Source organism: Stegodyphus dumicola, chromosome 7 (assembly GCF_044657685.1).
Source record: "Stegodyphus dumicola isolate Sdum_Otavi_A_Nest chromosome 7, ASM4465768v1".
Classification (NCBI taxonomy): Eukaryota; Metazoa; Arthropoda; class Arachnida; order Araneae; family Eresidae; genus Stegodyphus; species Stegodyphus dumicola.
Window position 1 is genome coordinate 158,495,086 of NC_140774.1, and position 26,863 is coordinate 158,521,948.

Sequence of the window (26,863 nt, forward strand, 5' to 3'; positions counted from 1 at the left end):
TTTATAAAAGAATTGCTAATTACTGTTAGGTGGCTGTATTTATAAATTATAGATCTATGCTAATATACAATTAACTGCAGATATGGCATTTATTTGCAATCTAAAAAAAAAAAAAAAAAAAAAAAAAAAAAAAAAAAAAAAATAGGGTAAACTGTTTTAGAAAAGCTATTTCAGGCGATAAACTTTTGCACGAAACCCAAAATCTGGAGGGCGGGAAAATAACAGAATTCAGTTTAAAAAAAAGCTCTATTCATCGGTCGAGTTGAATAAATAATAGATTTTCTATCTAAAGACAATTGAAATCCTTATTTTGTTGAAAAGAGCTGTAACTGAAATGGCGCGAAAAGAACTGCAGATGGATATTTCATTTCTCCCATACCTACTTCTTTCCGATCCCTCTGCCTCTAGAATTTCCCCTTTGGGCTCGTTCAACTTGTTGTTCGAACCGTTATATCGTAACTAGGTTAACGGAATCTTCAGAAGATGGGTTTGGGTCTGCGAGTCTCAGATGATCGAAAACCCAGAGACCGTGCGGCAAAATACTAGCAAGGAGAGTTGAGGATTTAATTGATTATCAATTGCGTATCTATCTGTCAGGTAAATGCTTCCTTTTGATTTGTTTTTTAAAAGTGAAAATTAACTGCTATTCAAGTTTTAAAATTTCATATACATAATTTGATATTCTATTTAATAGTTCGGAATAGGATTTTGCAATTCTGTAAATATTCTTATATTTATAATGGATGTTTGTATTTATATCAAAAGAATATTTGTTGTTTTCAAGTAAAGGAAAAAGTGTCAGGGATCGAGAAGATTTGTTTTAAAACAAAACTTTCCTGCCATCCTACGAAAAGAAAACTGTTTAGTTATCTAAACGTAAACAAATACTTAAACATTAATCAATAGATTAATGTATCGAAATGGTCAATTTCGATATTCATTGGTTCATTGGTTTGAATTCATTTCATTCATTGGTTATATTTATATATTGGAATTAAGTATATTTAAATTTCATTGGAATACTAAAATATATTCTCCTTAGAAGGAATAAAATTTGAATCTACTTAAGTTTTTTATAACTGATGATTTTATTTTCAATTAACAATTTTCTTAAAAAGCAGAAGGGAATTTTCATGTTGTGAAGGAAAACCCTAAAATAAAATTTCCTAATATACTGGAAAAATTAATATTGTTCGACAGCAATATTGTTCGAAACCATTTGTTATTTAATTAGATGATATTCACTAATTTAGATTTATGTTGCTAGTATAATTTTTTTTAATATATTTGGATATCATCATTGTTAAATACCTCGAATCAAACTTCTTTTAAGTTAGTTACTGTTGTCAAAAAGCGGATGTGGACTGGCAAAATTAAATTATTGTCACTTGAACGAGATATTTATTGTAAGCTTTGTGCAAAAGTAATCCAATAAATTAATGCACAGCTGGGAGGTATTGAATAATTAAACCTTTTCTATATTATTGCAAGTTTTTATTTTACTTTCCATACAGCTTAGTTATATATAACAGTTCGTGTTAAATACATATTAATATTAAATATCTATATTATAATATCGATTAATAAATTAATATTAAGGAATAATATTAATAATTCGTATTAAGTTGATATTAATTAAGTTAACTTTAAATTATCTGTTTATTAAACGATTATATATTCTATATCTAAAATTTCTTGGGAATTATTTCTTAATGCTTAGTTCAAAATTGTATGAACGCTTAACTTAAAATTATCTTCTAATCATAATGCTTAGCTTAAAGTTGTCTAAGTCATTAAATTTGAATCAGCATATGAAGATTAAATTTCAGCTTTTCAAAATTTGTGATTTTCTTTATTGTTTAAATTTTTATGAGTTTTTTAAGGTTTTTGAAACTTTAATAGTAAACTCATCTAAATATCTTCTCTATTCTCTAAAGTATTATACTGTAATATGAAATTAAGTTTTTAAAGTTACTTTTATTGTTTACATTTATTACATTTCCATTAATGCCCTCAAAATTTAATCATATTTTATCTCAATTGATATAAAGGAAGGTCTCTTGGCCGGTCCTCCGAAAACATACCTGCATTGAGGACATGAAAGAGAAATGTCATATTGCCAGAAATTCTGCGCATACGAATTTAAACTTTTATGAATTGAATTAAATAACACTTGTAGTACAGCTATTGTTTAAATTACTGAATTTTATATATTTTTTAGCTTTAAAATTGCAGCTGCGACCATAAACTAGACTTAACGGGCACAAAAAATTTATTTCTATAACTGCAGCTTCTTTAAATTTATTTCGTAGCATTTAATTTTTTGCAATACCCAATATCTTTATTTCGCAATATTTAATTTTGGCACAGAATTTCAAAACATTTGCAATGCACGTTCACTTCCTTAACTTTAGATATTACACGCAGGGACAAATAACTGAATATAAATATATTCAAAAAAAATTAAAAATAACTATTCAAAAATTATTTATGCTCTTTGGTTTCCAGAAAATTGCGGTTACTTTTTTTTTACTTTCAATACTGGCAATAGTCAACTTATCAATTTTCATAAGCACTAAAATTTATTAAAATTTCAAAAGTTTAGATAACAAATGTGTGATTTGTTGAGATAATGGCAAAATTAAAATATACATACATGTGTGTCTTAATTTTTTAATCATTTTTGAATTAGCTTTATTTCTGTCAATATGCTTTAATTTTGACATACAGTGTATTTCTAGCAACTTTTATTCCAAACCTTAGTGAAGGTCATACAGTGAATTTTTGTTTGAGATTAAAATCAACATCAGATAAAGTTTTAAAGCCAAATAACTTAAATTTATTTTAATGTATTTTCAGTTTACAAAACATAAAAGTCTTTGCACTTTGAAGGATAACAAAAACGTTACAACTATACTTAAACTAGACTAATCTTTAAACCCTGGGGACAAATAAAGTGTTTCTTTGCTTTTACATTTCAAATTCATACTTAAATTAAACGCAGCTAATCTTACCTGGAGACAAAACGTATTTCCTCCTGGCCATGTTGGCATTACCATAGCACCTAATCTTACGAAATAATCAAAATAACTTCAAGTAATCCCTAGCTATTACAATACGTTTATTCACAGTTGTCCTGAAGGGGGTAACGAGATCGCTCTACAGTTGGCTGTATTCCGCTGCTGACTTAAGTACTTTTATCTGTCTGCTTAATCTGCATACACTTGCATTTTTATGGAGATTTGCTCAGATTGGAAGAGATGGAACAAACAGACTCAAAATAACCACTGATTGGAAAACTAACTTACTTAATCTTAGTGCCTTAATTCAGAAAATTTATTAAACCATCTAAGGCATATTTGTGTTTCCATGATATTCTTTCAGACAATATTTGAAATATTTTTGTCATATCGAAACAGAAAAATTTTCTAGTCAACAGATTTGGAGTATGAACTTCCAATCCCTGGCTAACTTGAAATTAGTAATACATTAGTATTATATCGAAACTGATTTTGATAACAATCAAAAATTGTTTGCTGTTATGTTATTAGACATGCAATTAATTTGCGTGTTTCTGTACTGCATCTCTTTAGTTTATATCGTTTCAGTAATTTATTGCTTATTTAGTTTTTCAGATTTAAGTTTTCCTCGTTATGTTTGCCTATTCATATATACATAGCTACGTTTTTCATTTTTTACCCGCCATTAATCTCTAACTCACCGAATTATAATAACATTTTTAATCAATTTTTATAAAATTTCACTAAATTTTTAATGTTCATTTCAGTTAGTCTCTAAACCCCTTCCCAGCTTTCTTTTACATTTATTGGAAAATCTTTTAATTTCGACCTTTACTTATGCGTTGCACTTTTATATTTTTATCACAAATATTTTTAACAAAGTGTTATTAAATAGATTAAAATCTGAAAAACATTCAAATCATTCATCCGATAAGAAATGCATAAATATAATGTGCTGAGAAAGAATGTAAAATGTGCTCTACTCTGGAATATTTGCACGTGTAGGTAAACAGTATGCTTTATATAACCCATTTTCATGATTTAACAGGCCCACCAGTGGCCGAGCGGTAAAGACGCTGAACACTGGTAGTTCGGTCTGAGGTTCGAATCCCGCGAACGGGCTGGCTGCATGGGCGTTTTCGTGGTTTTCCCCATGTGTAACGTGTATACGAGCCAGTTTCCCTTAGAAAGTCCTCCACGAAACGCATCCCTCCCTTTAGGCAGATAGCCCTCGTGTGCTTTGCCATAAGTGAATAATCCAATCCAATCCATGATTTAACAGAAAAAGGAATGTTTCTGGTATTGATAACGAATTCCTAAATGATAGCAAGAACCTTGCTTTTACCAACTTATAAAAGACGAATGAAAGCTGTTATGGGATAAGCCCAATTAACTGTTTTAATACTTAGTTTAAGCTAAACCTTCAAAATAATTATTAACTAAATCAATGCAGAATTATGACAGATAAAACTACTTTTTTACAAAGTGACTACAGCAAAAATGCTTACCATAATACACAAATAACTTTTCAAACATAATGTTGCTTCAATAATTTAAAATGCTTGTTAAAAAGAGGCTTTTAACTTGCAAGTTCTTGCCAGTTTCCTATCTTAAGACAAAAAAATGTAAATATTGCTATGAATAAATTTTAGTCGATGAAAATATAAAATTAATGATGAGTGAGCATCTCTTCGGTCAGAGTGGCTATATCAGTCAACTATAACAAAGCTTATGAGGTTTATTTTCCTTAGAACAGATGCTTTTGTGAACGACTTTCTGAGGAAAACTGGCTCATATGTTACATTATAGGCAAAAGGCTCCAAGTTCGTTTCCCCTTCACACTTAAACTGAACTCAGGACTCACTACTTGAATCAGAGAGTAGCATTTCCAGGAAATATTTGATCTGACCGCTATAGGAACTAGCTCAATAATTTCCTCGAAACACTCAGAATATATGCTGTTTAAATTATTCCTTATTAAGAAATTATGATTTTTCAGACAGATGATTAGTTATGTACTGAAGTAACAAATAAGGCTTAAATCTAAATTCGTTGTTTCTAAATTTAATAGTCTGTATCCTAAATGCGTAATTAATTGCGTATCATAAATGAACTCATTCAGTAGCTTCTTTCATTTTGCATTGAGTCTTTCTTAAATTTTTCCGTAGATTTTGAGAAATTTCATCTGTAAATTATGATTGCATTTAAAAATATTTGTGGTTTAGTTTTTCGTTAATAGCATGCAAAACAATAGCAAAACAAAAGTTTAAAAAATTTACTTAAAACAAAATATTTAGATTCGTACGTGTGACAGAGATTCGTACGTGTATATTTTTGTCTTTACCAAAGCAATTTGATGCATTCATTACTCTAACACAGTGAAACATATAAACATGAATTAAGTTTTTTACTATCCCATCTCTAGTAGCTGTAAGGAAAACACATTTTATGACTGCATTACGCTTTGAAAAGCTATATAAATTAACAGAAATCATTTCAGGACCACTAGCTGCCGATTGGTAAATTCCCTGAGCACTGGTAGTTTGGTCCGGAGTTCGAATCCTTGAGAACGGCCTGGCTGCTTGGGCCTTTTCGTGGTTTTCCTCATGTGCAACATATATACGAGCTAGTTTCCCTTAAAAAGCCCTCCACGAAGACATTTCTTCCCTTAGGCAGATAACCCTTCTATGCTTTGCCATAATGAAAATATCTGATGTTGACTTCGTTGTATGGTCGACTTCGTTGATGATACGACTTCGTTGTATGGTCTATAAAATTACACACAATTTTTTCTACACTTTATTTAAACTTACCTCGAATTTCATTTGAGATATATTTCTGATTCAATTTTCCCTTCGCAGCAAGGTAAAAACATGTAAAAACTCAAACCTTCCTTAAGAATTGTTGGCACGAAATAGTGATAAAAACAGCTAAAAAAGCAATTTTTACTATCAAAATTAGAGTTTCTTTGCAAAAACAAACAATTCGGCCAGTGGACAGGAAGACAAAATTTTCGGTGCACAAAATCGAAAGTTAACTTTTGGTCCCTCTCGGCAAAAGACACTGAAGTTGGTGCACTAACTGACTTAATTCACTGTTCTAATAAAGATTTTAAATGTAAACAAATGGCTGCCTCGTTAGGCTTTGCGCCGCTTAAACTTTTAAACTGTTGATAGTCCTACAACTATTGCATGCAGATTAACAAAAGGCTAAAAACTTTAACCAGAATATAAGAACATTGTAATTCAATCGCTTTTAAAACAAAAAATGCCCAATTTAACAACATATAAGAATAAAAATACTGGGCTCACCGAGCCGTGTAACAGAGTGGCAATATATATATATATATATATATATATATATAAGTTTGGTGCGGCCGATTGCAACGGAAATGGGAGGTGCACAACCACAAGTTATAGCAGTCCTATATACAAAATTGCAACGTTCTGCGAATAGTCGTTTTTGAATTATGCGAGATATATACATACTTGCGTACATACGTACAGACGTTATGAAAAATTTCTTTTGAATCCGTTTTAAATCGATTCGAAAAACAGAGTCCTTTGTTCTGTCCGTACGTACCGATGCGATGCAAAAACATTGACTATTACGTGGATTCGAGAGGGATCAAAATAGATATTTTCGTTGAAATATGATAGCCGAAAATTTTTTAATTACTATATTTCTTTTACTTCGTACAAGGAAGTAATAAACCAAGCAACTAACCATTCCTTTTAGTTATTTTCAGTAACCTAAGTAAAATATCATTTCATATGAGAAGATTTATTGGATTCGGGTCGTTTAATAACAGCAAAGCACTCGAGGGTTTTTCAAAGATACGTTTGATTTCGGGAAGGTTTTTCTTAAGAGAGAGCCTGACTTGCATTTACTTTAACACAAGATAGGAACCATAAAAGTGTCCAAAATAGCCAGCTGGTTTGCGGAGATTTTAAAGCGTGGTGAACTTATAGTGTTCAGCGATTATATGTATTCCTGTACTGGCGGACTAAAAGAATCATTAAAGCAGTATTTATCAATAATCGGTTTTAATTTACTATAAGAAGAAAACCTCAACCATTAAGAGCATTAAATGTCATTATTTATAGAGTTACAACAACGTTTTCATCATAATATGTAATCAGAGCTTTTCTGTAGAGGTTCATCCTGCAAAGAAAATTGGTATCAATTATCCTTTTCCGCATGAGTGTGTAAGCCTTTGATCATAAATGTGAAAATGAAATTGCCCAGAAATAATTCTAGATAAGAAGGCATGTCTAAGTATTTTGGCGCCGGGAGCAAAAAAAAATGTACAATACAATAGCCTTATTCCATTGGTTTTGAAACAAGTAAATTCCCGTGTGATCTTCAAGCTGTCCATTATAAAAGGTGGCAAATTTTCAATATTAATCATTGCACAAAACTTATAACAAAAACTTAACACAAAATTTATGTTTATATTAAGAAGTAAAAACTTAAACACAAAACTTATGTTTATATTAAGAAGTAGCTTAATATAAACATTTATTAAGAAATGTGTTATTGCTTTATATCTAACATACTTTAGACATAATTACACATAATTGTCTAATTCTCCTGAAATTATTTATGAGCAAATATCTTAAAGCTGCAATTTTTTTAAGCAAATATATATATAAACATATATGAACACCAAATTTAGTATTAAACTGATTAAGATTTTCTCATTTAGAAAAGCGAAGTCGCTTGTATTTGTTCCTAGAACCCGATACATCAGCATTAAGAATTTTTTCACGACCTTTAAGTATTATGGATAAGGTAGATTTGGCAATTCCATACTTTTTAGCAATTTATTCTTCAAAGTCTTCTTCTAGGATTTTTAGTTTCGTTTGCAGATAGATGTATGTCCGTCTGTTCTCTCTTGGTCATGACTGAATTCTCTTCCTGCTTGCAACTTAACGTTAGTTATCGAAACTAGCAGAGTGCCATTTAAAGTACTTTGAAAGTTCGTGTTAAATGAAACAATCTAATGATGCAAGGAACTTTAAAGCAGTTCGTAATTCGTGCTAACCGAATTCGTAATTCGTGTTAACGTAAATAGATAAAACTTCATATAAAATCATGTACATCACTGAAGGGACCAAATTTTCATGTCAGCCGAGGCGAGTTGGTGTTAAAGGAGTTAATGTAACTGCATACTTGCCATCCATCCGTTCTTAACTAAAATGCATATACAAATACCTGTATTGAATATTCGTCCATGCGGCATCCTTTAATGTTCTAAAATAATTAATTTAGTATGATAATAAAACTTTAAGGATAGTAACTGTATAACATATTTATGCAATTTTTATGCTACTAAAGTACCTTAAATAATACCCTATAAATTTAGCTTTTAATATATATAATTGCAAGTCATTTTTTGGGCATTACATGAGTACAGCACGAAATATGGGCTTGCTTTACTTATATCTTCTTAAACATATTTCTATTATTGTTTGATTTATTACTTTTACGATGTGTCCATAAGGTTAAGATATTTTATTTGATGTATGAATAGCTAAAGATTTTCATGAGCAATTTATTCGAAACTTCCAGACCTCGCAAGAAAAATTCTTATGCCAGCCTGAATCTGCTTCACTTTTCTATATGATCCCTACAGATCCTTCAGCGTCTGAAAGCTTCGGCTTCTTCTCAAAAGTTAAAACCGCTGTTATTCCTCTTATATGTGCACCAAACACAGTTTAAAATATCACTCATTCCATCTATTGTTAACTGCTCTAGGTTTTATGCTCTTCCCAGAGTTCACAAAATTAAATTGTTTTTCTTCTAGCGTAGGAGCAGCATCATAAACTTTAGTTAAATATTTGGTTTCTAGAATTTTTCCCTTAAATTCTATCAATATTTACACAGTAAAAAATTCTTTTGAAGTCACCGATAACCTTACAGCGATATTACTTCACAGCTCTCGTCTGTGGTTTCTTTTGATTGTTAAATCACTGTTTACCAATGTTCCAGTTAAGGGAGCATTAAAATGCCTTCACACCAGAATTTGAGGATTCTTTTCCTCACTTACTGAAACTCAAGGATCAGTTTTTTACTGAAGTTTCTTTGAGTCAAATGACACATTTTGATGGTAATAAAAAAGTTTAACCAAGATTTTATATGTCATCAGTTCCAACGATCCAACCATCCAGCTCATTTTTGAAATTGAATCTGATAAATCCCTCTCTTTCCTTGATATTCTGATTATCTGCAATGATCTAATTTCAGCACTGCTGTTTACCGTAATCCATTTTACCGTACACAATGTATCGTCGTACTTGTTTACCCTCTCCACGTTAAATCATATCAACCTGGGGAAAAAAAGGTCCTTCTTAACACTTACGCACATTTTTCTCTTAAAATTTGTTCTTAAAAATCTTTGCTCTCTGATGAACTCCATTTTTTCAAATCGATTGTTATTTATAAAGGATCTTCTACTACACTCATTGATAAAGGTCTTTAAAAATTTTTATCCTGCCATTAAAAAAGACGTTCCGTTATTTAGATATAACGAGAATAACTTTGTAATTTTTTCGTTTCATCTTTGTATCGATTACAAGATAGCTCAAATTTTTCAGAAGTCGAATTTTCCCGTCATTTTCTCCCATATCAGTAATATTCGCCATTGGATTTCTTAAAAATACCAAAAGCGTTGAGCTGCATATTCTGATTAAAATACTTTCTGCGCGGACGCGGACACTTAGCCGACAGGATATTTAACCGACATTTAAATTTAGCCGATACAAACAGTTAGCCGACTGGATATTGATCCGACACGGGCATTTAGCTGACACGGACATTTAGTCGACAGGACATTTAGCCAAAAAGATATTTAGTCGACATGTCATTTAACTGACAAGACGTTCAGCCGACAGCAGGTTTAGCTGACAACACATATGTATAGGAAAAAAAAAAAAAAAAAAAAAAAAAAAAAAAACATGCGACAATATTTTATTAAAATTTATTCATGTTTATCTGGAGGGGGGATGGCTATTTCCAGGGTACTTAACGAGAAGGTTTGGGAACAACTATCATATTTTTTACCTAAGATAATGTTAGACTATGGATTTTAAAATTGGACACAAAAGCAACCTTATTTTCGTGTAGATTTTGAAACCACTTTCGAGAGAAATCAGACATAGGTCTCCAGTTATTTCTTTTAAATATAAAATCGTTTCGCTTTTCTGATTGCTAAAATTTCTATCCTACTTCTGAAATACAGAGACCGAGCCCACCAAGCACTGAATGGAAAAATAGCTGAACACTGATAGCCCTTTACGGCGTTCGAATCCCGTCAGACGGGCTGGCTGTATGAGCGCTTCCGTGGCTTTCCCCATGCGTAACATGTATGTGAGCCAGTTTCCCCTAGAAACTCCTAAACGAAGGCAGCCCTTTTAGGCAGGAAGCCCTGAGTGCTTTGTCATAATCAAATAAGCCAAACCAAACCGAAATATAGAGACCTACATGGCTGAATAAGGTTGTTTTTCCATTTAATTTTAAAATACAGAGTTTCTTTACACATACTTTTATTTATTTCTTTTTCTTTACCACATACAGTCATATTCATAAACCTTCTCACTAAGTACCATGGAAACAGCCCTTTTTACAGAAAAATATGGATAAATTTTGCTAAAACATTGTACATATTTTTTTTATCGATACGTGTTACCAACTAAACGTGCTGTCGGCTAAAATGGCTTGCTGGCTAAATGCTCTGTCGACTAAATATCCGTGTCGATTAAATGTCCTGTCGGCTGAGTGTTCTATCAGCTAAATATCCGTGTCAGTTAAATGTTTTATCGGTTTAAATGTCCATGTCGGTTAATTGTCTTGTACATTTAGCTGATATGGACAGTTAGTCCTTTCGACTAACTGTCTGTATCGGCTAAATGTACGGGTCGGCTAAATGTTCTGCTGGCTAACTACTTTCGGTAAATGGTTGTTGGCTAAGTGTCACGAACCCCTTTTAGTGACGTTTTTAAGAAAGTGTATATACGCGCATAATAAGTCCAAATGTTTTATATGTCCGAGTGAATAAAGCAATACATTAAATATACGTAAATGTCATCGTAAAGTACCATTTCGACATTTTGGCATAAATATCTCTTTCTCATTATAGACTTGAAAAATCTGGGCTTTTTTTAGAGAAATCTCGCGCAAATCAGAGGGTTAAAATTTTGTGCAAAAAATACGAATCTTATGTTTAAAAGAGAGAAATAAATAAATCTTCGAGCCAATCATAGTTGGACCTTTAATCACAATTTTGATATCTTATTGTAATAAAATTATCTATTTATCTTTTGTTGAACTGAAATTTTTTTGTGCTTTTAACATTTATAAAAATTTATCTTCATTGGAGAATGGCATTAATTCCAGGCCAGTCATTATTAATACTTTCCAGATTGTAACATCTTAATTGTTTAGTTCCATTGGTGATTTCCTCGATAGATGGTCCTACGTACGCGTTCGAATTGCAAACGTCGTCGCTTCTCCTATTTTACAATTTTATTGAATTGATTATGCCTGATCTCCCTTGAAATCGAGTGTTATACAAAATCTATTTCTGTCGCTCTTTTGTTTAGTTTTAAATTTTATATTGGCGTGTCTCCCTTTCATTCGGTTTCATTTTATGTCATAACACATTTTAATCTTCGTATTTCTTTCCCATCGAGTTCATCATTCATAAATAATTTAACATATATTTGTCAGACATCAAAAGTCTTTTTAAGTATTTTATAGCAAACAAAAAATATTACAGTCTAAGGGCTTAAAATATTACAGTCTAAGGGCTTAAAATATTACAGTCTAAGGGCTTAAAATATTACAGTCTAAGGGCTTAAAATATTACAGTCTAAGGGCTTAAAATATTACAGTCTAAGGGCTTAAAATATTACAGTCTAAGGGCTTAAAGGATTATTGCTTTTCCTGTGGTGTAACTAGAATCACGTCAGGCTAGTATCGAAAGATACGTGGTTCGAATAACGGTGAGGGAATAGTTGTTTTTTATGTTGTTTTTTTCTTCTGGAAAAACGTCAAATACTAAGGAAACGTATACTTTTACGTATATGCACATATGAGTACTTTATAAATGTATGTACTCGTGAATACGAGCCAGTTTTATTCTGGAAGTTCTCCATGACGATAACCCTCCCCTTAGGAAGATAACTCTTACAAGCTTTGACATAATCAAATAAAACAAATGACATGTATATATGTTTTCTACTTAAAATTAATATGTAAAAACATCGATTATTTTCTCATTTATATCAATAAAAATACGCAAAAACATGTTCATGGAAAACTGAAATACGCTTATATATTAAAAGAAAGTTTGTGGACTTGTAGTTTCAAAACTTTTCTTAACAAATATTGCTCAAATAATATTTAAAAAAATGAGGCACAGAAGAAAAATTGTTGAGGTAATTTTAATTGCTAAACGAGAAACAGACATTTAATTAATAAAATTTTAAGAAGCTTCTTTCTTACTTATTAATAAGTAATATATACTGATGTTTATTAAACAGTCATTCAGACATGTTAGTTCAGTTTTTTATCTATTTATTTCACAAGCACTTGAAATAATATAATATAGATAAACAGTTACTAGAAAATAGTTGCAAAATATTTTTGCCCGTTTTATCCTTATTTAATACTTTGTTTTATAATCACTTAAATTTATTTAAACAGTTTACTATATAGGATTTATTTTAATTTTAGGTGCAGATCCTCACTTTATTCAATTGGAACAGTATGTTGTAACCAAAAAGGCACTGAAATATTGGGTACAAGAGAAAACGAAATCTGTTACATTTGGGTAAGCTAACAGAAAGCACAGATTTACAATGAAGAATACTTTTCTTTTTTCTATACTGATTGCATTTATGCTTTCGGGAGAAAGTGTAAAAAGGACATCAATTGCAAATACGTCTGTCTCTAAACATCTGAAATCGATTTTAAATCCACAAATTTCATCCATTTATGCAAAAGCAAAAAACGTAAAAGAGAGAACAATCAGAGAATTAGTGCGACCTGTTGCATCGAACAGACAACCAGTTAGGGAATATGTTTTGCCTGCTCCTGATCAACGTCCTCAAATAAGGCCAAGAAATTTACAGCATCAAGGTTTCCAATCAGTTGCTGTATCAAATATATTTCAGCCTCGTTCGCAGAAATATCATCAAGCATTTGCTCTACCACAAGGTCCTGTACTTCCACATGTACCAAGTGATCCAAGAGGTTTCAGAAATATTAATAATAGGCCGCAAGATGTTATACGTTCACAATTTGTAATACAAAGGAATCCCCACTTACCAAGAACGGATAGGATTATAGAACGACCGCCTCATGAAATAAATATGGGAAGAGAGCGTCCAGTTATACCTAATCATATGATTCCTGCCATTTCTGCTCCGAGGCCGTACCCTGGCTCGCCTGATATTTTACCTTCCTCAGACACAAGTCATATTCTTCGTATTCCTGAAAGGAAAACTCGTCCACCAAAAAATCGTGTGATTGAGGTATATCATCATATACCAGTTCCTGGTTTGAATACAAGAGTTCAACCAAAGATTCCTGCTGTAGTGTACCTATCGCAGAATCCTATTCATAGTTTGAAGAGTGCAGAACATTCTCATGAAGCATTGAAACAAACAACTATTCCTCAGTATATGGTTTCAGATCAAAGAATAATTCCTCAAAGATTTTCTAGCAAACCATCTAAAAATCCAATGATGATTGAATATTCTGGTAATGATCATTTCCACCCTGAATTAACGCACGAAACTGTAAAAAGTGTGCATTTGAGCCACAGACATCCAATTAGCCTACACTCAGCCTCAGTTTCAGAAGTAGATTCCCCTTTTGAAACAGAATTTGTGGAAAACATTGCTGTACATGGAGACAGAAAATTTCCTGAGAACGTTAAGAAAATTCAGCATAAAAAACAGATAAATTTGTTTACGCGTAAACCTGATATCAGCAGCGAACAAAACTCACCTAAAAATAAAAATTCTAATCCCCTTGAATCAAAAAAATCAGAGAGCGTTCTTCCTAAAGATTTAATAATTTCAGGAAAATTAAGAATCGTCCCTACTGTTGTAGGTCATAATTTAAATAGATCTGTAAATATAAAAAAATACTGGGATTTCCGTGAAATGAACGCACATGAAATTCCTCACCCGCAAGTCATGGCTTCGTCTTCACCAAAATCAGTCAGCACTGATCAACGACCTGTCTTTAGTTATAGCAGTAATAATTATCAAGGGCAAGAATCGATAGCATCGTTGTCTGTTAAAGATCATTCTAAGGATAACAGTAAAGCACATAATTCTATTAATGAAGATCAACCTGATACCAAATTTGATAATTTAGATAGTATTGATGGTTCTTCTAATTTGATGTTGCAGCCCTTTTCTTCTAAGCCTCACGACCACCAGACTAGCGTGCAAAATTTAACTAATCTTCCAGCTTATTCAGTATCTGAAGATGCAAAAGCAACCACGAGAAATCCAATGGAAATCAAAAAACATAATTCTCGAGCCAAAATTCAAGTATCTAAATCTGAGCAGGCTACGGATTCTCATAGACCTACTACAGCTACGATTAGAAATTTAAACCCTATTAGAAAAAGTACTCAAGCCCCTAAATACATTATTACGAATATTCCCAAATGGAATTCGGATGAAATGAGAATTCCTGTAATAGAGCATAAGGGAAAATACGGCCAAAAGCGCACGACTACGGAAAGACCAAGTAATAATCAGTATATACTACAAGCCAATCCACAGTCAAAATGGGCTCAAAATTTAAAATATGCTGCCGTTGAAGCATTCAGAAGTAATATTCAGTCTACGCCGAGTACTACTATTTCCACTTCTTATAGTCCAAATAGTTACAAAAATAAAAGTCTGTCGTCTCTTTATTTAAAACCCAAGGTAATCGTCACACAAATCCCAGATAGCAGCTTGGTATCCCAGAGTAACTTTGATCATAAAAATCAACAAATGAACAGTTTCGAAATCACAGAACAAAAACTGCAAGCAAGCGTTATTCAGTCACATGATAGAATTGAATCTAACACTGAAGTACCAAAACAATATTTCAGAGGCCCACAGCACATCATAACCCCTGAAGAAATTAGCACGACTATTTCAAACAGATTTGAGAACCAATTCACATCAGAAAGATCATTCTATATTCCTACAACAAAACCTTCTCAAAGGAAAATCACTCCCACAGTCGTCCCTGCTAGATCGGTGACACATAGAACTCAACAAAGTATGAAACAAAATCCTGTAAGTTCTTCGACTAAGGTTAATACTTTGCATTTGTCAAACAGAGTTTTTGGCAGGAGAAATTTTACAATGAGACAGCATACGACACCTTCGACTTCTGAAAAGCCTACATTTACTAGTCATAAGTTTCTTTTTCAGCCAGTAACAAAAAGCACGCCAAAAGATGAAGGAACCAGTACTACTGAAAGTGATAACAGAAAGTTAGTTTTCAACTTTAGAACTGGAGCTATGGATAGTGTACCACAACCTGCTAGTTCAGCTGTGCCAAAAGTAACATATTATCTGACAGAAAATTATGGATTTAAAGCTCGACCTACAACTGAAAATGTGAAAACAGATTTCAGCTCTAGCTTACAGCCTACGAAAAGTGGTATAGGTAGTTTCCAACTGTATGAAAGTTTACCAAATGCTACCAGCAAAGGTTTATACATGAATCTTAAGCCAGTCACTAAACCATACAAATCGTACAGTACACCTAGTACATCTACACTTTCAAGCAAAGTAACTGAAATTATAAAAGCGCCTACTATCAGAATTAGATCAACTACACCCAAAAGTATAAGTAAAAATCTTCAAGATGATCAAAAACTGTCTGTTGCTACAAAAGCTGAGCCTAGAAGCACCACCAGCGTACCAAAAAGTACAAAATTACTTTCTCATTACAGTAAGCCTACAACAATTATTACAACAAGTTTCCAATATGATAGTAATAAGCCTACAACAACAACAATGCAGCATTCTGCAACAACAATAAAATCAGTTAAAGAACTTACTGAAAATGTCACATCTTATGCTGATCAAGAACCTCAGACCAGCCTTACTTTGGATATTTATACCAACCAAACGGAACTTAGTGACACTGAAGTTACTACAGAAATGGATAAATACGCAACAACGATTTCAATTTTACCCACGCCGTCCAACATCAGCAGCGAAGTTACCACAGAAGCCATCAGTCAGGAGCAAATGATTGTTGATTCGTTGAGGTCAATGAAATTAAAGATGCAAGAGATGATGTCCAAAGGATTACGTCATTTGATGCCTTTGGTTATGGGGTTGAGTTCAGATGTTAACATTTCTAGCGACTGTACTTTCTCCCTGTTAAGGTGGCTACGAGGAGTAAGGGCACTAGAACCATGGGCTATAAGAAGTAAGTCACCTTTTTTCTTTACTTTCTTTTCTTTTACACTTACGTTTGGGTAAATTATATACGGAATATTTCTTGGTTTGTACTGAAACAAGTGCTTTGATTATTTGCCTTTCTTTTTCAAAGATAAAGCTAATGTACTACGAACCAATACGATTTTGTGTTTTTGTGCTTGTCTTTGTTTCAGGTATTAACTTTTTCTTCCCTTCGGTTTAATTCGTAGCATACTTTTGTTTCTTTCTTGTTCAAGAAAACCTGTGCTTACATATTTTTTCTTGGGGAAGGGGGGATTTTCCATCAGTTCAGCATTTAAAAGTGCCTTTATGAAATGGAATTTGTTCATAAATCAGATTCGTGAGAAATGCATTTAATTTCTGTTCGAAATGTATACTCATTTTCATCAAAACAAAGGGAAATGCTCGAACGGAAATCCTTAATATATACTTGATGATATAACCTTATTTTTCTTAAATCTATGCAAATGTTCACTCATTATCTTTATCTATTCTTCACTCACAGTTATATTTAAATCTTAGCTCAATCAGAATAGCTAAATGTTGCAAATTAGACAACAAATCTTGAAATAAATATAATTACTTTCACTGTAACATATTTTGAAACATCTAATTAATATACTTTCAGTTTCTACAATAATTTTTCAATTTATATTAGAAATCAGGAATTTGAAACTCTACGGAGACACTGTATTTGACTTATCAATAATGTGACTTACATTTTTGCAAATATTAAACACGAAAAAAATGAAAAATATATAAAAAGTTATCTATTTTATTTTAACATTTAAAACTATATGTTCGTCATCAAATGAAAAATATTGTCTTAATTTTTACTCTCTTGTACGAAGTAAAAAGGAAGTATTGTAATCGCGAAAAGTTTCAGGCACCATATTTCAACGAAAATATCCATTTTGACCGCTTTCAAATGCAATTTAACATGTTTTTGCGTGATATCTGTACGTAAGGACAGAAAAAAAGACTCTTTTCCTCCAAAAAATTATAAAACTGCTTTAAAATGAATTCTGAAGAGAATTTTTCGTGGCGTCTGTAGGAACGTACATATCTCGCATAACTCAAAAACGAGTAGCCTCAGAACGTTGAAATTTTGTATATAGGACTACTATAACATGTAGATGTGCACCTCGTATTTTGGTTGCAATCGGCAGCGCCAAACATATATAAATATATTTATATATATATATATCCGCTTTGTTACCCGGCTTAGTAATCGCAGTTTCTTTACTCTTATATGTTTGTAAATTGTACATTTTTTGCTTTAAAAATGATTGAATTATGTTGTTCTTTTCTTCCGGTTACGGTTTTTATGCCTTTAGTAAATCTGTATGCAATATTTTTAGAATTATCACAATTTTAAAGTTTTTTAAGTGCCGCTAAGCCTAATAAGTTTTTTTGATGGCGGCCATTGCTTGTTTACATTTGAAACAGCAGAGTAATGGATTTGTTGCCAATCTAGAGAAACGTAGCTTCGCAACAACAAAGATAACGCCTTCATTTATTATTGCGAATTAAATCATGCTTAATCCTTTCTGGAATTTTTTCGAGGAAATAAGTGTTTAAAATTTACTTCGTAATTTTTAATACAGATATTTTGAGTTTTTATATATTTATGCCTTGTCGTGAAGTGAGAACTGAATTAATTGAATGAGAAATACTTAGTCGTCTGTGAAAAACTGTTTCTTTTCTGTTTTGTTTGCTTAATTTCTTTTATACATCGTTCTAGCTTTATTATAGTATTTGAATAGAACATGTGGCAACGATTAGATAATTCTTTAAATGATATAAATTTTGTTCATTCTGAGTTATAATAGGAACGAAATATAATACTGTTAAGTGAACCGAGCGCCAGAGTGTCGCTATGGTAAACAGATAGAGTGAATTTTAAAGAAGGCATTTATTCTATTGTGGTTTATGCGCGGTCGGCGAAGTAGATTTAATTCAATGCAATAAGTTTAAATGAAATGCAAGAAAAAATGCGTATAATTTAATATTCCGTACAAGGAAGTCATGTGGTGTACACATCAAATTTTTTTTATATAGTAAAGATACAATTACATGAGTTGGCAGAACTAGATATATAATTTTTCTTTAAAAAGAAAAACAAAATATTTTTTAGTCCAAAGGGGCAATTTGCCCAGAAGGACTATTAATTTCGTTTTCACTATTGTGATTATATTTCACTCACATGTATTGCCACTCTGAGAACAAAATATTTTTATCTTCTGGCGTGTTGACATTTGACAAAGCGTAAGATATTTATCTTAATTTAATCTGCTTGCTATTAATTAAGAAACTAAGCGATCCGGAAGTAATAAAAGCAGTTCGTAATAATACTTTTTATTTTATAATCGGATTGATTTCAGTAAATGTGCATTTAATTCATAATATACCTTATAAAATCTTTTCAAGGTGAATCATTAAAATCATCAAATATTTTTATGAAATTAGATTAAATTGACTCATAATTACATATTTTTTATAATATTCTTTTTAAGCGGCTTCCCTCGAGAGCTAATATTATTAAAAATAGTGTATGAAAATAAAATATTCGATTCTGAAAATAAGTTAGAAATGCAATTTAATGGTACGTTATTATTAAGGAATATTGAAATAGAATAATGCGTAAAAGGATAGACCACGAAATAAACAAAATGCCATCTAACAGACACTTCCCAAAATGAAATTTACCTTATAAAATAATAGCAAATGAAATTGAGAGTAAATAATTCGTCAAATTTCAGTAATAATAAAATCTTCAAGAAAATAAAATTACTTAATGAAAAAGGAGAAACGATGTAATATTTCTCCTTAGTTTAATCCTGTAACTGTGAAGAAATATGCAATTAAATGCAAATTAAAAATCCTTTACAAAAGAACAAATTTTTTCCTCTGACACTACAAACTCTGAAACTATCTGTGTAAGATTAATAGCTTCCAGGAGGTGAAAAGATGCATTAAACACAAAATTTCGAAATCTTCAATCAAACTGAAGATAAATAGCTTTATTTATTCACAGTGTTGAATATCAATATACAAAGTTAACGCAATTCAATAATTTAAACATATTTATTTACTGAAGTTTACGTACAGCAGTAAAAATAAGATAATTTTATTGAACAGCTTACTTAATTTACATATATATCTAAAAACTAGTTGCCAAATTCTAAAAATTAAACATTACAATATGGAATGAAATAATGAATACAGAAAACGATTCTTAACACACAGACAGTTTATTTTTCTAGAAACTACTTTTATTACCTTTGCGTGCAAAAATGCTAAACGTAGCGAAACTGCTGAGTGCACGGTGCTTTTCAGGAAGATAAAATCTTGCACGTTTGTCTATATCCTGTATTATATTGATTCGAAATACAATGTTCTTTCTCATTTTATGAAAGATGTGAAATGAATTCGTTGCTCATTTTGAAAGATATCAATCATTTTATTTTAAAGTAGATGAAGAATCATTCGTGAAAATAGCGTTCAAGAACATTAATTTTATGAAGAGTATTACATTTCAAATGCTGCGTAAATAAATAAACGTTCAGAATATCGTAATATTTTCTGATGTTAGAAACTGTACTTTGATGAAAAAAATCCGATTTGGGGATATGTATGGTTATTATCTGAGTTGTTGCCAATACAACATGCAGAAAGATATTTTTATCTTTCGAATAACGATAGAATACTGCTAATCAGAATAAGGGAATGAACCACTTAAAGACATTTATTTCTTTATAGTATTTAGCTGCTTAATGATAGCAACGAGATCATTAACAGACGTTGAATTCTGAATAGTGGCTTCTATGCAGTGATTTTTTAAGCATTTATATTTTTATAATAATTAATTTAAAAAATACTGTTTTCGTGGCTTTGAAAAATTGGAAAAATAAAAATCGCTAAATTATCAGGGTCTTATTTACGTAAAGGAAAACGTAGCATTGTGTCTCTGGTTTTCATTTTCAGTGCGGCCTTCTGTAACTTTTCTATACTATTTTTTTTTCTCATTTTCAGGTGTTGGATATATAAAACTAGAAGTAGGGATAAAATTTTAAAATTCCTATTTAACCTTTTGTGTCCTTTTTTCAAAAATCAGACACATTACCATTGTCCAGCACTCTCATAGGTAAAATGTCTTTTAATAAAGCTTCGACTTCTAAACTAACATTAACTCGCACAGCCAGTATCTGCTATTGGCATCATATTTGTAGTTCGTGATGTTACGTAAATGTGAGAATATTTCTGTAGTTATATATATGATCATTTAATTGATAATTAGTTTAATTGTATTGTTTTTACCTGCACAATTTTATTAATTAAAATTTGTAATAATCGCCGTGTTAGCATGGTGGTATAGAAACTGAATGTTACAACCTAGGCCTGGGTTCGAATCCCAAAGAAGGCATGGATGTTTATAAGTATAGAATGCTTTTGTTGAATAGGATCACTTTAAGTATTGTCGATTCGAAAAGGCTTTCAAGAGGTTGATGAAAAGGGATAGATGTAGGAGACTGTCAGATCTGCTCTTTGGGGTGTTATCCATAAAAATTGGAACCGAATTTGATGTGGATTAATTTAAATAATTTGATACAGATGTCCAATTATTAAGTTATCTCACGAAATATTTTTTATGATTTGATCCATACCTACTACTGAAAAGAATAAGAGGAGGAATGGCTTTTAGAAGAGGTTTTCAGATTTATAATACGGCCTTGATGATTAATTGTATGTTTGTTGTTGTCGAATCCTGATAGAGTACGAAGAAATTCGAGTTGAAAAATAGGGCATATTGTGATTAATTAAACTCCTTGGGCAGCACAGTGAATTATTAAACGTTCCATTTCAAACAAGATCCAGACAGTATAGGGGATAGTAACTGACGATGCCGTACCCCTTTCTTTAAATTATTAACTTATTGAAAAGATTTTAGGTTAGGTTACATAGATTTCACTTCATCTTACTGGCAAATTCAAGCGGCTGTGACTTAATCTGGTATTCGTAAACAGTTGCTTCTAATCGCTTCTAATCGCTAATAAGTTTTAAATTTACAGTTTTCGTTTTTAGAAGTTCCTTTAAGTTCGAAATATGCAAGTGAAGAGACAACACATAACTGTCCGTAATTTGGGCAAAATTCGGTGCTTTAGGCGCAACCAATAGTGTTTTTCCATGCATTTCCAGACTTGTTTCGTGTCAAAGTAATTAAATTTTGGGGAATGGAAATAGTAATTACGTAATGTTGGTATGTGTATTCTCAGGTCATAGAAAACTCCTCACACTGCACTTTGACTGTCAAAAAAGCTTTGGCAAAGAATCTCGGCTAAACAGATTAGAGAATATTTGATTTACCATCGTTTCCATACGCAGAGAATAACTTTTACCACAATTGAAAAAATTGCATAAAAAGAACAAGCAAAACTGCGTAAGGTAAATTTTTTAAAGCATTTTATAGCAAAACCATATTAGAAATTGATACTCCATATCATTACATATATAACAGTAATAATATTGTCAGTCTTAGTAATGAACTCCACTAATCTTTATATACCAGTGCTATATTTTGGGGTTGTAAATAGAGTTAATTGTTTACAGAAGAGATTTTACTGAAGAACTTTCTTCTCAGTGCCAATGTGATTCCCAAATATACTGATTAACATCTGCTCTTTTTTTAGTTATCTATGTTTTCTTTCTATGTTTACATTCACTTTGAAGAAACGATATACAACTCGTATAATCTTCCCGTAATAGCCAGAGTCAAATAAAGGTCTGACCATAACCGAGGTTTCGAAACTTGTATTATACACTTTTATTATCCCATTCGTGATGTCCGTTTTCTTTGAATTCTTTCTAAACAAAATTTCTGATGATTCTCTCTGAAAAAGGAGTGGTAATAAAGATGTCTTTCAAAAGAGTTAAAGATTTCGCAAGCTAGTCAACCATCTCATTATATTGCTAGAGAGACGGCATATCCAGAAAAATTTTGCACCAACCTTTTCCTGAATCGATATAAAAATAATTTTAACCTCAAAGAAATTATATGTCCTTTTTTATTGAATGCCAAAACTTGTAAAACAATTCAACAATCCCCGAAAACTTTATTCGTGTCATTATCTTGAAATATTTCTTCTATTATTGTTTCTATTATCCTTTTTTTAAGTTCAAATGTCAGAATTCTTTACTTTCATAAGTGAGAAACAGAGTGTGTTCTAATGTACAATATATTTTGCAGTACTTTATTTACTAGTAAAGTATATAATGAATTATTATGCACAGAATACGTTACAGAATTTAATATTGATAATGTCTTATCACCTGAATCATTTTACATAAATATACTGCAAAAAAGGAAGATCCTCTTTTTACATTACTTAAGCTGATCATCCACGGTAAATTTTAAAATTCGTTTTCCGCGGAGGTACTGCTGTAATATATTTCACCCAAATCTTCAAAAGAATCTATTCAAATTTATCTCTCTGTTCCTATTGGAAGTTTATAAAATATTTGTTTTTCTGTTATTTACTTTCTAGTGCTTAAATTATTCTTCATATAATTCGCATTTAACTTTTTTAACTTTTCTGTTTTGAATAAAAGTTATGCAAAAAATGATACCGGGTATTAATAAAGGAATTCCAGCTAAAACGGATTTTGTTTGCAAGCTAAATGTTTTTATTTATTTATTATATATGCATATGTTTGACCATCTCGAAGAAAGAAAGGATTCACTGAACCTTTTCTATATTTCTCCTTGAGAAAATTTCCTGAGAGAACTCAGAGAATTAGATCAAATGCGCGTCAAAAAATATAAAAACTTTCATTAATCAGCTAAGAAAATGTTTTTTATAAAAGAAGTTCGTATTGGTTAATTTTCTGTGAAAAACTGCGTTTTGCTGTTATCCCATGCATTTAATCATGCAATATTCCATACATCTTTCGAACTTGATCTTGAGAATTCGGTCTCTGATTTTCCGCCATGTTGGTTTTTCACGCTCTGCATGTTTCGGTTCCTTTTTAGATACATAAGCCGAAAGTATTCGCGACTTTGCGACAATGTATATTAAATTATTTTGTCTTGAGTTTATTTTCACAAGACGATAATAATATCCGGTATCTCTTGTGATATTCGATTGCAATTTAGTCCGTGCTTTGAATTTTGATTTGAGGCTGTTTGGGCTTATCTTAACGCAGTTTTTCTTGCGAAGGTAATCAAAAATCATTTGTTTGCATACTTACGTATAATTCTTTCTCTATCCTGAGAGAATTGGCTTACATGTTGCTTCCGTCCATTAAAGGTATAATTTAAATATTGTTATTTCTTCTTTTTATCTCCTTTCTGGAAGAAATGGATGAGAACTGGTACTTTTGGCAAAGGATGGACATTGGCCTTGCATATGGGAAAATCTTGTAAATAAAAAATTTCCAACTCAGGTCGTTGAGTTTGTTTATAACTTTTGCAGTGAGGCACTATTTCCATTTGCATTCAAAAGAAAAATATTGAAAAATTAGTCTAAATTAGAGTTACCAACTTATGTTCCCACGAAAGCCAACACAAGATATATATCGGTGCCCATTTAAAGTATAATTCCGCCATGTGTGCATTTGTTTTTGAAATTCTAAGTATTAGATATTTCTAGATAATAGTTATATGTATTTCAAACTGCTATTGCAAACAGTTTTGTAGGTACGTAAAACACATAAGAAGTTTCAAATTGCACTTTCAATAGATGTTTCAGCAAAATGTACCTAATACAAATTTTTAAAGATTAAAATACAATAAAAATTATTAGAAATGTTGACAGCAATGAGCTAACGAAGTCAGTTTTTAAAGATGTTGCGGATATTTTCAACAATTCTGAAACTCTTCCTAAGACCGTAATGTATATCGAAGCATACGCATCACAAAGTCTGAGATCAATAAAAATAAAATACAATTATAAAAAGTTTCTTATTTAATAACCTCTTATTGGTAATTATGATAATTAAGGTACTAGAAGTAGAAAAATAATTTATCATACAGTTTAATGGGAATAATAGATTAAATAATTCTATTTGCAGAATTCATCTACAATTTTATATCCCGAATAATAAAAGCGTGGTACGATTACATTTCAAAACGTAATGGCTTATACATTTGAAAATGCAGTTAAATTAATAGAAAATTTGGAACTATAATGACATAGACATTTGACAATGAAACTAATTAATACATTTCGTTATTTAGGATCCCCACGCTTTTATTATTCGCGATATAAAATTGCAGATGAATTTTGTAAATAGAATAATTTATTCTATTGTTCTCATTAAACTATATGATAAATTATTTTTCTCCTAGTGCATTAATTATAAAAGCATTTTCTTAATTGTATTTTATTTTCGGTTTTTCAGCCTCTGTTACTCATTATAAATAATGAAATGTTTAGTCATTGTTAAAACACAAATATTAAAAAATAAATATGTTATAAAGAAACATAACTGAACATCGTTCAGTTAATGAAGAAATCGTTTTGAATATTCTTTTTCGGAAACAGGACAAATTGAATGTAAGTTTGTTTCATAATCTGAGAAAATTTCAAAACCTTTTATACTACATATTTTAGGCGTTGAAATTTTAAAATCATAAACATCAAATAGTCTAAAAAATCGGAAGATTTTTTAAAAATTCCCCAAAAATGCAGAAATTAAGTTATAGATTTCATATTAGTTCTTTTAATAAATAGGCTTTTTTTTTCATTTGATGGCGGAAACAGTAAATTTTTGTTATACTTAGTTTGTTCATTAAACGAAGATATGTGCGAAAAATCGTTTAAAGATTAAATAAAAAATATATGTATCGAAATTTGAAGAACTCGCACATTGCACTGTTATCGACAAACAAGATGTTTGCAAAATTTGAACTTGATATCAAGTCAAAATTGATGGCAAAATTCCACTCACAGTAATACACTATGAATGAAGTAAATAAAAACTTATAATAACTGTAATCACAAGCTGCACTAATCTTAGTTGTTTCCTTGGTAATGAAAACGGATCTCAAAACCTAATTATTTGATATTAGTCTATTTAGACTGATATTAGACTCTTGTTGACCTTAACTATCTACGAGAAGATAAAACGGCCATTTAATTTCATAGAAATTTTATTTTAAAAAAAATGGAAGTGTTCTTTGAAAGTTAAGTTCTTCAACGTTTTCCAATATGACTTCTGACAGTGTCGATATATCTCTTCAGACGGCGGATTAAATTTTTGCAACTCTCGGGCCAAGACTTTGCTATCCGTTGAAGTTACGAGAGTCAGTCTTATTCCAGCTATAAGTTATTCTTCTTGGTTTGGCATCAATTAATTTCTTGCTCCCCGAAATAAAGACATCTGTTCATGTGCAAAGCTGCAGTAACGATATTCATTCAGGAATTCGATAAACAGCTGGAACATTCTACTCTCCTTTCTTGCGTGCTGCTAATAATGATCTTCTGTTTATTGACATTATCAGTAATGCTGCTAATACTGAATACTGAATAACTATGCTTCCTAAATGAGGGGCTCTATGCCTGAATTATTTCGGTATGGAATTTTAACATTACCGTGTATTTAAAAAGATTAAGAACTTGCTGTCCTTCTATAACAATAACTATAATTAAACTGAAAAGCAGTTTTCTTTTAGTGTCAAGAACATGTAGCTGTCAAAATTCTGCCCGGGCATCAATAAATAATGTTTTTTAATTGGTACAATACTGATTTCTGAGCTTTTCCAGTGGCATTTTAAGATTACTGTACCCTTTAACCGAGCAACTGTATTCGTATTTCATGTTTCAAATAAAAAATGGGCACTCGAAAATTTTCAAATAGTATAAACATGATAAACTCCTGTCAACTTTTAGTTCGAAATAGACAATCATAGAACTTAACATAGTAGTTTTATGATTTACCTAAATATACACTCTTGGCTTGTTGTTTTGATAAACACTTTTTCAATAATCCAAGAAGATTAAATAGCAGGAAAATATGTACAAGGCATCAGAATTAATTTACGACGAAGGAAACGAGCCGTGAAAGTACTGTCTTATGAGTTTCGCTTCATTACATCCATTTAATTTACCTTAGACATTCTTAAGTGTTTTAGAGGCCTTAAAAGATGTATTTCATAGATGTTTCCTTTTGTTTTCGCGTGAATTCAGTTGTTTATTTTTTATCACACTCAACCCACAGACGTTTTTCTACCACAGACTACAGCATCGGTCTGAAGTTTTCTGAATTTCGAGTTTTCTTGTATTAAAAACTCGGAAATTTCCAATGAATATGTAATTATTTCAGAAACTTATTCAAATTTTCTAAAGTACTTGAGTTTATGATTGTAAA

At 31.2% G+C, this 26,863-nt stretch overlaps 1 protein-coding gene across 1 annotated transcript in view; it reads left to right on the forward strand.

Annotated features, from left to right (window-relative positions):
- The first annotated feature begins 450 nt into the window (after positions 1-450).
- Positions 451-26,863, forward strand: part of LOC118198408 (uncharacterized) — a 109,814-nt gene continuing 83,401 nt past the window's right edge. Inside the window, exons 1-2 of the mRNA XM_035370074.2 lie at positions 451-597; positions 12,759-16,484. Of these exons, the coding sequence (XP_035225965.1) occupies positions 12,884-16,484 (3,601 nt within the window). The 5' untranslated portion in view covers positions 451-597; positions 12,759-12,883. The remainder of the gene's footprint in view (positions 598-12,758; positions 16,485-26,863) is intronic.